Source organism: Limanda limanda, chromosome 2, assembly GCF_963576545.1.
Source record: "Limanda limanda chromosome 2, fLimLim1.1, whole genome shotgun sequence".
Taxonomy (NCBI): domain Eukaryota; kingdom Metazoa; phylum Chordata; class Actinopteri; order Pleuronectiformes; family Pleuronectidae; genus Limanda; species Limanda limanda.
Window position 1 is genome coordinate 2,321,641 of NC_083637.1, and position 13,760 is coordinate 2,335,400.

Sequence of the window (13,760 nt, forward strand, 5' to 3'; positions counted from 1 at the left end):
CTACAACACAATGTTAAGGGTGAGCGAGCCGCCTGTAGCAAGATGGCCGCCAGGTGCGGACGTTCAACTCCGTTGGCCATGACATCTAGCCTTGTATATATATATATATGGTTTAAACCATGTTTTAAGCCTAAATGTCCTCTGATCAATCCTATTGAGCCGCGTTCACATCTTCACGTCTTCACGTACACAAGCTCTCGCCCAACTTCCGGAAGCATCGCTAGTACCATCAACATTGCTAGTTATATTAGCATTGCTAGTTCCGGTAGCATCGCTGCTTAGCTGCAGTTACTGCTGAGGGTCACTAACGCCGTCACGTGATCCTAAGACGAGAGCCTAGAGGTTGTGTTGTGTGTTTATGCGTGAACGTGAACGCGTCTCCGCTGGACGATATCAGACGACATTCGGACGATAAACGTGGTGCAAATAAAAAATAGTCGTGAGTGGAATTTGAACGTCGGGGCTCGTGGTCACTTGGACAACTCCACGGGGAGCAGAAAGGAGGCGTGTCTTGTTTTTTATTACGTTTGAAGAGGGAGATTTACACACGCACACACACACACACACACACACACACACACACACACACACACACACACACACACACACACACACACACACACACACACACACACACACAGTGGTTAATGAGTGTATTTTGGTTTTTGGGGTGAACTATCCCTTTAACAGCTGAACCCGCTGCCCTCGACCAACATGTCTCCCGCCGCCGAGGCTGCGCGGCCCCAGCAGCCAATGGGAGCGCGCGTTGAGCCCAGGTGGAGGCGTGTGGGCCAATCAGATCGCAGCTCCTTGGAGAGACCGTGAGGCAGCTCCGTCCGAACCCGGAAGCGACGGGACCGAGTCGCTGAGAGCAGCCGAACCCGAAGCAGGTTCTCAGGGATGAGGAGGGAAGAGCCCGAGCTGCTCTCTCACAACAAACAGGTGAACAACAGCTGGTTCCTCCTCCATCTGTGTGTGTGTGTGTGTCTGTGTGTGTCTGTGTGTGTGTGTGTAGGGAGGGGAGGGAGGCAGGATCAAAGGGATGATGGCGCCGTTACTGTGGCAACATTAGATGGAGGAAACACTCTCCTCCTCCCGTCGTGAAGGAATCTGAGCGATTCATCATCCAGTTTATCAACCTCAGATGTTTTCATTGTGTGTGTGTGTGTGTGTGTCTGTGTGTGTGTGTGTGTGTGTGTGTGTGTGTGTGTGTGTGTGTGTGTGTGTGTGTGTGTGTGGGAGAGAAGACAACAGAGAAGCACAGGAAACAGCTGCTTCACTCATACAGATGTGGATATACGTGTATATATATCATTAGACCACAGGTATATGTGTTATTGTTTCAGATATGATTCATATCTTTTCATGCTTTAAGTTTTCCATAATGCAGGAAAATGGCAACAAAAACAAACCCGGGGTAGAGTTGAGTGGAAAATGCTAAATGTTTGTATGTTTACCTCTAGTTGTGTTGTATATGTGGTACTGAAATGTGTTTGTGTTTAACTTTTATTAGTCATGTGTTTATTTCTGATATATGAAATGCGAAATAAGGTTAATTAGCATTGTTTCTTATTTTCTTTGTATTTATCCTGAGGTTTATGACTAAACTGTAAAATATTAAGCCTCAGTACAATTTGTTTGTCATAAGAGTTCGATAACGACATCTAAGGTTTCATTCACAGCCAATATATGAATATCAGAAATGTTTTACTCTCTGTTAATTCTCTAATATCGACATCGGGAACCAAAACATTGGTGGAGCTCTCGTAAAATATTCTAAATAATTGTGCGATAATTTGTCTCTTGCTGCTTTAATTGTTCACCAGTTGTGAGTCTTTGTTTTGTTGTGTCAGTCAAACGAGGTTTAGTTGCAGGTATTTGGGGAAAGTGTGCGTTTGTCTTTCCTCTGTTTAATCTCAGCCTGTTCTGCATGGATGTGTGTGTGTGTGTTTGTGTGTGTGTGTGTGTGTGTGTGTGTGTGAGTGTCAGGTGTGACAGTGTGTTACTTTGTGTTTGCCAGCAGGACCCATGACCCTGACACGAGGATCCTTCACCTACTCAAATGGCGAGGAGTACCACGGCGAATGGAAAGAAGGCAAGTCTGACCTCCTCCATCAGCCGCTCTCTCTCCTTCACTGCCTTCATTTGTATGAGCTGCAGAACTGGTTTTTATAATTCAGTCCACATAAATAAATACCACAGTGTTTGATTCATAAAGCTCTCAGCAGACGTACGAATATCCCAGTAACACATTGTGTGTGGAGGAGCAGCAACTCGTTTGCATTAACACACTTCAATGGGGACAGTTGTACACAACTCATCGTCATTTCTCCGAGGTCACACCGCGCCTGATGAAAGGAGGCCGCTGTTATTGTGATGGGGGGGGGTGGGGTGGGGGGGGTCAAAAGTCAAGGAGGCTTCTGCTGAAAAGCTCTGAATACACTCGTCTTTGGCGAATTACATTTTTGAGTGAGTGGAATGTAAATTTTACAGAATTTACATTTATATGCAAAAATAACCAAATGAAATCAAGTCTCTGGCATTGTGGTGGAATCTGAACGTTGGTGAATCTCTGGATTCTCTTTCTGTGTTCGCACGTCAAACTTCTCTGGTTCTCTTTTGTCGTCGGATCTTTAAGGGAATAGACAGAAATATCTATAATTATCTAAAGCTATCTGGATGTTATTAGCTGGAAGCAGAGATCTCCACCTCCACTGGTTGTTTGCTGGACACACAACATTATCAATACAATAATAAGAGTCTCATTCAGCTGAGCTCCAAACTCACCAAGGCCCAACGGTTCCTTACATTCTGCACCAGATCCACAATGTTCGATTTGAACTAGATCTGAAACTATTGAAGACACATGTAAACTGTTGATTCTCCACTGAATCCACCTGGTCTCCGCTCCACGTTGTCTGGTAGCTACAGGTTTGTAGCACAGCCGCTGAATAAACCCTCCTATGGAACCACATTTAAATCCTCTAGATCAGAATCAGGTTTTATTGGCCAAGTAAGTTTACACAAAAAAGGAATTTGACATGGAGAAGTGTCTCTCAGTGTGCTTGTACATCACAAAACAAAACAATACAAACAGTACAATGGTCTAGGAAAAAGAAAGAAAAGAAGTGCGGGGATAAATATTAAGCAGTATGATACAGTAGGGGTGAAGTAAATAAATATAATTAAATATAATTATAATAAAATATAATTCCGGGAGTAATTTTAACAGATTTATAAAGATCCAGGGTTATTGCACAGTGCCACAGTGGGTTGGCTGTTCAGATTTGTATTTGAATCCGAACACCATATCTCCCCTTTGTACGAATCAAAACTGAAGGAGTTCTTTCTTGGATCCTTCCACCAAGTTCCCTGGAAATCTGTTTTTGTGTTGTGTTGTCTTTTTTTTTTTTTTTTTTTTTCACACTTTATTTATTTGTTTTCACAATTGAAAATGAAACCTCATACATACAGACGTATATGAACAAATTTTCCTCCCCCCCACCCCAGGGGACAAACAGAAAAGAATAAAATAAATAATAATAATTAAAAAAAATATATACATATATTTTTTTTAATTATTATTATTTAATAATTAAATTAATTATTAAATAATTATTGAATTAAATTAAATAATAATAATTTAAAAAAATATATACATATATTTTTTTTAATTATTATTATTTAATTTTTTCTTTTCTATTTGTCCCCTTAGACAGTAAATATAGATATATATAGACATCATTGTCATCAATAAAACAAAACAAAAAACAGACAAAACATAAGGTGTGTGTGAGAGAACATTCATGTGGTTTTCAGTAATGATAAATGACAATATATACTGTACATGACATATAGGACAAAACTTCACACTTGTTTGTGTTGTCTTTTTGACAAACAAACCAATTAACCTGAATGTCTCTCAATAGAGCTCAAACCCGCTAAGCCCCAACAGTCCCTTAAATTCCATCCAAGAAGCATCAATTATTCCCTGAGATATGACGGAAAATGTCAATATCGCAATATTAAATATTAAATACAAAGTAATGTTGGTCATTGTCCCTCCCTTCCACCAAGTTTTGTGGAAAACGATCTGTAGTTTTTTGGATGATCCATCCGACAGATAAACAAACACACAAACCGACATGAGGAGAAACATGATCTGCAGAGCGGAGGTAGTTTCAAAAGCGTTTCAGATGAGATCTGCTCTAACAGCAGCTGGAGGAAACTTGACTCAGAATGTCTCAGGAGCAAATTGGAATATTAGTAACTCAACTCATGCTAAGATAAAGTTTCTCACTGGAGCTTTCATGAATAAAACATGTCATTTTCAAGTCAGGTGTAAAATATGTGCGAGTCACAACAGGGAAAGTAGTTGTAGCTTTAAATGAACCTTCACTCTCACACTAACAGATTGTATCCAGGGGGCAAAAGAAGGTGTCAAACTGAAGTCAGGATCTACAGGCATATCTCCACACACACACACACACACACACACACGCACACATGCACACACACCATCTGGTGGCAGTAAGCCCGCTGAGGCAGGATATCACACTCCCTAAACCGGCCTCTGCAGGTTACAGAAAACACTTGGACAACCTTTGGGGCAAAGTTAAACAAGGAAGAAAAGTTTGGCACCGAAGTGGGTGTGAAACATATGGTTTCTGCTCGGTTTGCAGAAGACTGTCAGACTGGTTTGTGTGTGTCTGTGTGTGTCTCTGTGTGTCTGTGTGCACGGGTTCCCACAGGTTCTCATGCACAGCCACTTCCTCACTGAGGCCTGGAGAGGAAGGATTCCACTCACAGAGCTGGAGCTGAGCTGGTTCCAAGGTTTCATGGCATTGTTTGGATTTTCTTTCACATTTGATTCCATTTAATTATCTTTGTAATAAGTACATATTCAATTCAATTAGTAAAGCACCAAATGACAACCTGCTGTATCTCAAGGTGCGTTACAGTGGAAACCTTTGAATATTTCAGTTCATATTCTACATTCTGGAGCTTTTGATCTCTGAGAATCTGAAGCTTCATGTGTTTGTTGTTTCATCTGATCTGTTGGTTCTGGTTCCTCATTGTGATTCAGGAACTAAAGAGTCGGGCGGAGTCTACCTGTACTCGACTCTGATTGGTTTGTAGACAGCGTGTGCCGTGGGCGTGTAGTCAGGTGGGGGGGGTAGTGGTCTTTCTGTTTGAATGGAGGAAATTAATATAGCGCTTCATCTGGTTGCCAAGGTTACATAATGATGGTATCACTAACGGCATCAGCATCTTCAGGCACAATTCTACACGGTATTACATTACTCCAGAGTACTACATTACTCTTCTTCTTCTTCTTCTTCTTCTTCTTCTTCTTCTTCTTCTTCTTCTTCTTCTTCTTCTTCTTCTTCTTCTTCTTCTTCTTCTTCTTCTATCGTTTAATTCTGTCTCTACTTCCTGTGATTGGTCCCAAAGTCCAAACTCTCCAACAAAGTGTTTTTTCACTGTAAACCAACAGAACCAGGTTCAGTTTGATCCAGAGCCAGAACTCTTCTCTTCTGCTCTGAGGAACCGTTCACACCTGATGTTCAGAGCTTCAGACTGAACTGAAGAGTCTGAAGCTCTGAACCCAACCAGGTGTGAAAGAATCCTGAGGTTCCTCGACCTTTAAAACGATGGAAGGAATAAGAAAGTCCATGTAGTATCTGCTCCGGAGCTTTCAGTCGTATCACAAGCTCTTCATCAACAGCTGGAGTTTCCCTTTGTATCTTGTAATTTTGAAATTGGTCAGTTTTTTATGATGATAAATATCTGTAAATATCTGGATTCCCTTTCCACTAACTTCCCTGTTTTTTCTGTAGCTGCTGTTAATAAGTTTAATTGTTTCCCCTCACCTCTTCCTCGGAGAAACTTCATTTTCTGGCATTTCAAAATTATGTGTGATTACACTTCCTCTTGGTATTAACACTGTCCGTTGAAATAACACTGATGACTTTGTTCTGTGAAGTAGTTGTGAGTGTGTGAGTTTGTGAGAGTGTGTGTGTGTGCGTCGGGAGGTGTTGTCGTGAACACAGATTGACACGTGTCGTGCGTCCATGCATGCAGACTCTCTGTTTGCACACAAACATGTAGGTGCATGTCGGACAGAGGTCTACGGTGTCACATGAATTATTCAGCGGCGCTCCGGGCTGAACGCAGGCCGGGGAGCGATCCGGTTACAGGAAGAAGGTCGGGGGTGCATCCACAGCAGACAGGCCTCAGACGCGAGCCAATTACGACTGTACTTCCCCCGTGTGGTCATTTAACATCCACGCATTACCGCTATTGATTGACATAAAAGCCGGACGAATTGTGCCAAACCCAAATTAGCCGGAGCCCGTGACCCGACGTGAGAGGAGTCACCGAGGAGCTGAGCGGAGGATTAGAGCCGGTCTGCAGGGATCAGGTCAGATCCGATCTGTCCTTTCACACTAACGCAAACTGCTGGTTTCATCGTGGTCTGCAGAACCGACGCCACTTTATTTCCTCGTGGCGAGTCGGAGAGGTTCAGGCCTCGGGCTCCTGCAGGCGGAGGAGCTGCTAAGCCCCGGTTGGCCCCACTTCTTTACCCAGAGATACCCAGACTGTATACACACACTCACACTCACACACACATGCACATATGGATGCAGAAATGTGTCAGAGGAGGAAAAGACTTTGAAAATGGAATGCACAGCTCCAGATTTAGTTTCGGCCAAATCTCTTCTCCAAATCTCCTGTGGAAACCCGGCTGAGATTAGGCAGCGAGCAGCACTCTAAGCAGCCCTGACAGATGGACTGCCTAATTTACTTTGCCATTAGCTGGAAGCAGGGGACAACCCCCCCCGCCCCTCCCTCCCCCTCCTGTAAATCCCAATCCGCTGTTCGGGTTTTCCTCCCCTCTCCTCCTCCTCCTCCTCCTCCTCCTCCTCCTCCTCTCCGCTGGTTTCACGCCACTTGGCGAGCCCTCTGTAAATCCCATTCCTGGCTTACAGCTGCTCGGAGGACCTCCTCAGCCCGTGTCCAACTGGGCCTCATATCCAGTTATTCTACCCATTCCCGCTGGGCCTGCTAATAGAGGTTGTCTCCCCCCCCCCTGTCTCCTTCGCCCGCCGCCATCCTGATCCGAGAAATACAGAATCAGGAGGGAAATTGGTTCTCAGCTCCGCGGGAACATTTTGAGTCGAGACACGAGTGTGGTTCTACCTTCTGTGTCACGGTTAGATGAGGGAGAGATGGACCCAGGATGCAGAGGTATCAAAATAAAGGTAATTTAATATAACAAAAGTCCTTTTAACAAGAAACAAACAAAACAGGAACACTAGCAGGTAAGCACTGGCGACAGGGCGCACAAGGAAAGAAGCAGGGGAAGCTGGACGAAATAGCAGACAAGAACTAACCATTAAGACGGCGTGAAACAACGAGTCCAACCCGACAAGAGACAAAGAGAAACACAGAGGCTTAAATACAAAAAGGAGGAAGGCAGGGGCAAATAGACACAGGTGAAGGCAGCGGTGATTAACCACAGGTGCAACACATGAGGATTTGGAAAGAAAATCACCCAGACAGGAAGTGAAGACAGAGACAACACCCAAGGAACACAAGACTACAAAATAAAACAGGAAACAGAAAACCTAGAGAGTGAAATAACAAACTAAAATGACAGAACATCACATTCTGTCTGTCGGAGCAACATTTATGAATCTGCTTCTTCAACGTGTTTCTGCACAAAACTTAATTTGCATTCCCCAGTTTTTCCAGATTCCCGTCGAGGGCTCAGGTCTTTGCACATCAAGTCCGTAGTTTTCATCTTACATTTTCACACATTTAAAAAATAAATGTGATTTCACGCTGACAGACCATCTCAGAAACCTCTGTCGGGCTCAGGTTCTGATTCGCTGCCTGTTTCTCCTCCATCACAGTGAGATGTTCTGACCGGTTTCAGATCGATGGAATCACAGAAATGAGTTTTCTGGAAGCGAATCAAACTCAGACGTCCTGAAACGGACTTGGAAGCGATCAGGATCATCACTTGATCAGAAGATGATTTATTGATTTATCTCCTACTGCGGCTTTTCAGAAGCAACAGAATAATGAAATCAAAGCTCGGTGTGTAAGGTTTCTGTGCGTGAAGGTTTTTTATAGAAAAACAAGGACCTGGTTTCTGAAGACCTTTAAGATGTCGCACCTTGTACAGATTGCTAATTGGGATTTGGGAATATGGGCCATGCAATAACATTTAAGTGACTGATCCACGAAGTCGTTAATTGAAGATGTCTCCCTCTGTTGTGCAGGTCTGCGTCACGGCCGGGGTCAGCTGACCTTCAGCGACGGGACCTGCTACACCGGACAGTTTGAGAACGGCCTGTTCAACGGCTGCGGGATGCTGGTCTTCACCGACGGCTCCAGGTCGGTATCTCACTTCCAGCTTTGACCTTTTCAATTCAAATCACCTTTTGATTAAAATCCTGTGTTATGTCTGTTTCTGAAACCCACCACTGCCTCTTGAAAAAAAACCATGAAAACAGAATCTCGTCTCTCGGCCTCTGAACAAAGAGAGAGAAACGCAGATCGGAGCTCAGGGATGAATCTGCAGGTGGCGTCGGGTTTAGAGAAATTCTTTCCAGCTTCAGAATTGTTCGAGTGCCTCCTGAACATGTTCAATGTCAGATCGTCAGAAGCAGTTTTCTCTCCGGCCGTGATATAAGCTGCGGATCCTTCCAGAGACAAAAGAGGAGCAGATGGAAACTTCTGCTTTTCATCTGCTCCTCTTTTGTCTCGGGAAGGTTCAAGTACGACGCCGCCGAGGAGGAGGAACCGAAGTGGAGCCTGTTCGAGGCCGTTTTGCTGATTATCACTCGGAGAAAAGAGAAAAACACGATCGATTCATTCTTCAAGGGAAACACAAAAACCTGTTTTTAAAATGTAAATGAATGATGATCTTTAAAGCTTCACCTGCGCTGCCTGTCGGTTTGAAACGCTTCTGAGAAAGTTTTCAGTTTCCTGTAGTCAGATGGATGTGGAATTGTTTTGGACACAAAATCCCCTTTTTATCAGAGGATAAAAATCCACATCAAACTAACTCTAAATGAACTAGTTTGAAATGTATTTGGATCTCAGTTATTACATTTTTATATTTATCTTTCCTCCTGCAGACGTCTGATCTCACTTTGCTCTCTGGCAGCTCACTTGACATTAAAGTAATATCACATTATGTTCACGCTGCGTGTGCTTAAAGAAAAAAGGCTGAGACTTTGAGACATTTTTAATTTCATCTCAGCTGTGGGTAAAGCTGTGAGACGCAGAGCTCTTGATAATGCAGTGTTAGGAATCAGTTTCCTGCGTTAGAATAAAAAAATAAAAAAGTACGGTATCATAAAAGAGTTTGTTTAAAACGATAAGGTTTTATTTTATTTATAATATCTCACAATGCTAAAGAAAGTAAAAGGAATTCTCTTCTTCGGATTCATCGCAAAATTTGTCTGCTTTTTAAGGTTTAAAGGTATAACTGAAAAAATCCTTTACTTACAATATAACCACATTTAAATCCAGATTTCTATTTGGATCTGCACCAAACTGCACATGGTTCTTATTAAGAAGCATGAATAATTCTAAGAGAAATTGGTAAAAATCTTTTTTACGTAATCCTGCTGACAAACACACAAACCGATGGACACAGGGCTGAAAACATAACTTCTTTGCCGGACGTTATAACATAAAGTCTCAATTTATTTACTTTTTTTAAAGAAAGAGGAAGGAATTCACTGTCTGACGAATGTTCACAAATGACAACAGCTCCACAACCTGAGAATTAACTGATATGAGAAAAGAACTGAGTAGAACAGGCGACAATAATCACAACGCAAAAGCTTTCGCGAAAAAGTGGGTTTAGAAGTTCAGGTGTCCAGAGATGGGATTTTGTGGATTAGGGCTTCTACCTGAACAGGGCGTGAAGGGATTTATAGGTGAGAAGGATTTTGTGGAGGATGCAGGTCAGTGAAGGTGGATTATAGTGTCACAGTCCACCTGTGAAACATGATGATCACTGTCTCTGATCTCAGTGGGTCTGGTTTGATGTTTTAAAATGAGCAGATTGAACAGCGGGATCATAGGGATTATTTAAAAAAAACAGTTTTCTCTTCATTGATTTGCAGTTTTAGTTTCAGCAAAATGCAACCTGGAAACTCTGCAGATCTACGACGTGAAAGTGTTGATTCCATTCGTGACTTTCTGAAGCTCCAGTGTGGAATGTGATGAACCAACAGCAGATTAACGGAGTTCCTTTAGTGAATCTGTTCTCTTTCCCTTGCAGGTACGAAGGGGACTTTGTGCAGGGGAAGTTCCAAGGCGTGGGCGTCTTCACCCGCTTCGACGGGATGAGGTTCGAGGGCGAGTTCAGAAGCGGATGTGTGGACGGCCACGGTAAGACTCCCACCAGGAGGGGACAGGAAGTCACCTTCGAGTGAGAGAAACCTGAACAGAGAAGTTCACGAGACGGACGTCATTGACATTTTCCCACAGATAAAACAAACGTCTGCGTAAAACCAGCAAATAGGGAAATGGTCCCGATAGTCCTCAATTAGCTACCTAACGCTAATGTTACATAAATCAGAATCAGAATTATTTTATTTGCCAAGTATGTTTGCACATACAGGAAATTGCCTTGGTGTCATTGGTGCACTGAACATAAAACAACAATATAAAACATAGATTATATAGAAAATTAAGCCAATGTTAAAGTGCCTAAAGCTTCCACTCCTCCGGGGAAATCAACATTGTTTTAATAAAAGTTAAACTTGAAACAAAAGGACGATGCAGCAGAACTTCACATTTCAGTGGCTCAGTCTTCAAGGATTTTTCTTTGTTTTGATATCATTTTTATAAATTTGCTGAACTTTGAGCTTTCTTTAAAAAAAAAAAAAAAAAATCATTCAACCAGAGAAATAAATTATTTACAATCAAGATTCTGACAATAAAAGTAAAAAACTTAAAAAACTTCTAATGGCTTCAGGAATTACACATTTCAGTTTCTTAGTTTGGTAGCGTGTGATTTCAGTTACTTGCTAAACTTCGGTGATTTTCTATCTGTTTTTTTCTTTGTATAATTGGTATAAATTTGCTAAACCTTGCAGGCAGCCACATTTACATGAACGTTTTGGGAGAAATAAACACTAATGTCTCTAATAGCCTGAGTGACACTGTGTCCTCCTCCGTGCTCTTTGCTCTGATACCAGGCAACTTAAATACTTTTTAATCATATCAAACAGCGTAACGTGTTAATTGTCTCTGAAACCTCCCGTGTCTCCACTCGAGTCTCTGGAGGTAATCAACACGTTTTTATTTGAACGGCGCCGGGTGGCGAGGACGGAACGATGTGTCACCGAGACAACCGGCTCCTTTTTGTGCTTTTAAAAATAGAGATGGAACATGAAGATTACGTGAGTTTCCTGGGATCTGACAGTCGGCTCCAGCCTGTGTTGTTTGAAGGAACGGCTTCGATTCTTAAAAGTTTGTTTGAGTTCAGTTCTCCGTCAAACATTAACCTGAGTTCAGGTTCAACAGTTGGAGCCATTAAGTATATGACTGGAACCAAAGGGTCGAACGGGAGATAAAGGAGAAGAAGCCTCGGCTCCGACCAGGAAACATGTGACACCTGAAGAAACAACAAATGGGATCAAGAAAAATACAATTTAGTTTCATATCGTGCTGCTGCTATTAAATACTATTGAATTTTTGGTCAATCCTCTAAAACAGCGGTTTTCAACTGGTTTTGTCCCAGGGACCATTCTGACTAGAAAGTAATCCGCGGCCCACTGATGTGCCTACTTGTGTGTGCGTGTGTGTGTGTGTGTGTGCATGTGGATAGAAGGAAGTTTTAACATTTGTTTTTCCATGTTGGTTTTATTGTTTTTTTATAACCTCAAACAAATCTAGAAAAATCTGTGTAAAAACAACAAAAACGGTAGATTTTCAGTGCTTAAGAATTGAAAACAAAATTAAAATGCAGTTTGTAGTTGTACTGCATCTCAGAACCATATGAACATCAATATATAACGTTCATGACTTAAATTTACAGACATGTAGCTGACATGTTGAGAGAACGTTAAAGTAACGGTGATCAATAACAATCAACATAATCTGGGGCTACAACTGAAGAGGGAAGATGACAAAGTAATGCAGAATATGTCACAAATGATAATCATACAATATCACACAAACAATTGAGGCCTACTTAAGTTTAACCTCATGATCACCAGCACCTTTATATTATACTTTTCTTATTATATATATTTTTCACGATATTCAAGAGTAATCTGGAAATGTGTCGAAATATCAAAGCAAATTTTGCGGACCCCCTGCAATGCCGTCGCGGACCACCAGGGGGCCGCGGACCCCCGGTTGAAAACCCCTGCTCTAAAACACGACATTTATTTAGCTTGCTGGTTTCAGTTTGTCAGACCACGGTTTCCTCTTAACCATAAAAGGGCATTTTTTAAAAATCTAGCTCCTTCTCTAAATACGTATGTATCCGGAGCCAACAGCCTGTTAGCTTAGCTTAGCTTAGCTTAGCTTAGCTTAGCTTAGATTAGCATGAAGACTGGACACAGAAATCTTTCTGCGAAAACAAAAGCATGTTTTGCCTCTGAAGGAGCAGAGAGCGTGGCGCCGGTTTCTGGTTCCTTCTGGTGACGTAGCGGCTCTTTAGCTGACCACCTTCTGCCTGGTGTCTCCGGTGCAGGGGTCCTGACGGCGGTGGACGGGGGTCCCGGAGGTGGAACCAGCAGCCACGAGGGCCTGTTCGAGACCAACCAGCTGATCAGGAGAGAGAACGGCCAGGGGGCGGTGCCGAGGGCGCAGGCAGCCGCCGCCCGGGCCCGGGCTCTGGCCATGTGACCCGGACCACATGACCCCCCAGTGCCCCCAGTACCAGGGTCCCACCATCCCCCCCATTGGTTTGAGCAGCTGATTCCGATATTCATCTTTTCCTTTTCTTCGGTTTCCACTTTTCTTTGGCTGCGATGTCCAGGAGGTTCTGTCTCATACCTGAAAGCTGCAGGATCCTCTAGAAATCTCCAGTGTCTTCAATCTGCTTTTCTGCCACAGATTCAGGATCAGTTGAGCCAAACACAGACTTTCTGTTCAGTTAACACGCTGGTGCTAAATCTGATTCAGGGTCAGCGAACCTGACGAAACACAACTCTGGATTCTAAAGTGCATGTGGACGTTTTCTAGTAAACGTTGATTTGGTGATTTTCACGTCAAACGACGTCTGTTTGGGTTTAAACTGGGATCACTTCACTTCAAAACTCAATATTATGTTAAAACATTTCCTTACGTTAGATAAACCCTAGCTAACTTAATTAGCTCGTAAATTAGCTTCTCGTTTCATCGGTTGCTGTTTTCACTTATATAAATAATATCTTAATCTCACTTTGCTTTCTTACTCACTAATCTTACTTTGACATCATATCTGAATAGTTTCACTTCCTGATTGATTCCATTACCATCTCTAATTAGATTCAACTTTCATCATTTGCAAGCAATTAAAGTCACAGATAACTCTACTCTACTCTACTCTCTCTCTCTCTCTCTCTCTCTCTCTCTCTCTCTCTCTCTCTCTCTCTCAGGCGTTTGGTCGCTGTCTCTGCAGGAATCATATCTATAATGTAATTAGATTACATTTATTATCTCAATCTGTCAATATACTTATTATGACTTGGACAGTCGTCGGCTATTACATTGACGAAGGTTTTTTCAAAATT

The 13,760-nt window shown here is 42.5% G+C and overlaps 1 protein-coding gene across 1 annotated transcript; it reads left to right on the forward strand.

Moving 5' to 3' along the window:
• The first annotated feature begins 874 nt into the window (after window positions 1-874).
• On the forward strand, window positions 875-12,891 carry LOC132997071 (MORN repeat-containing protein 4-like). Its single transcript, XM_061067410.1, has 5 exons — window positions 875-942; window positions 1,990-2,095; window positions 8,292-8,406; window positions 10,310-10,419; window positions 12,737-12,891. The coding sequence occupies exons 2-5, from the start codon at window positions 2,029-2,031 to the stop codon at window positions 12,889-12,891; spliced, it is 447 nt and encodes a 148-aa protein (XP_060923393.1). The 5' UTR covers window positions 875-942; window positions 1,990-2,028.
• The last annotated feature ends 869 nt before the right edge of the window (window positions 12,892-13,760 follow it).

What these genes read in the sequence shown, in the direction of transcription:
- LOC132997071 (XM_061067410.1), top strand. Translation starts at nt 2,029, where the DNA reads ATGACCCTGACACGAGGATCCTTCACCTACTCAAATGGCGAGGAGTAC. An exon ending in GTCTTCACCGACGGCTCCAG is followed by an intron (nt 8,407 to 10,309) that starts GTCGGTATCTCA and finishes TTTCCCTTGCAG; the next exon opens with GTACGAAGGGGACTTTGTGC. An exon ending in CGGATGTGTGGACGGCCACG is followed by an intron (nt 10,420 to 12,736) that starts GTAAGACTCCCA and finishes TCTCCGGTGCAG; the next exon opens with GGGTCCTGACGGCGGTGGAC.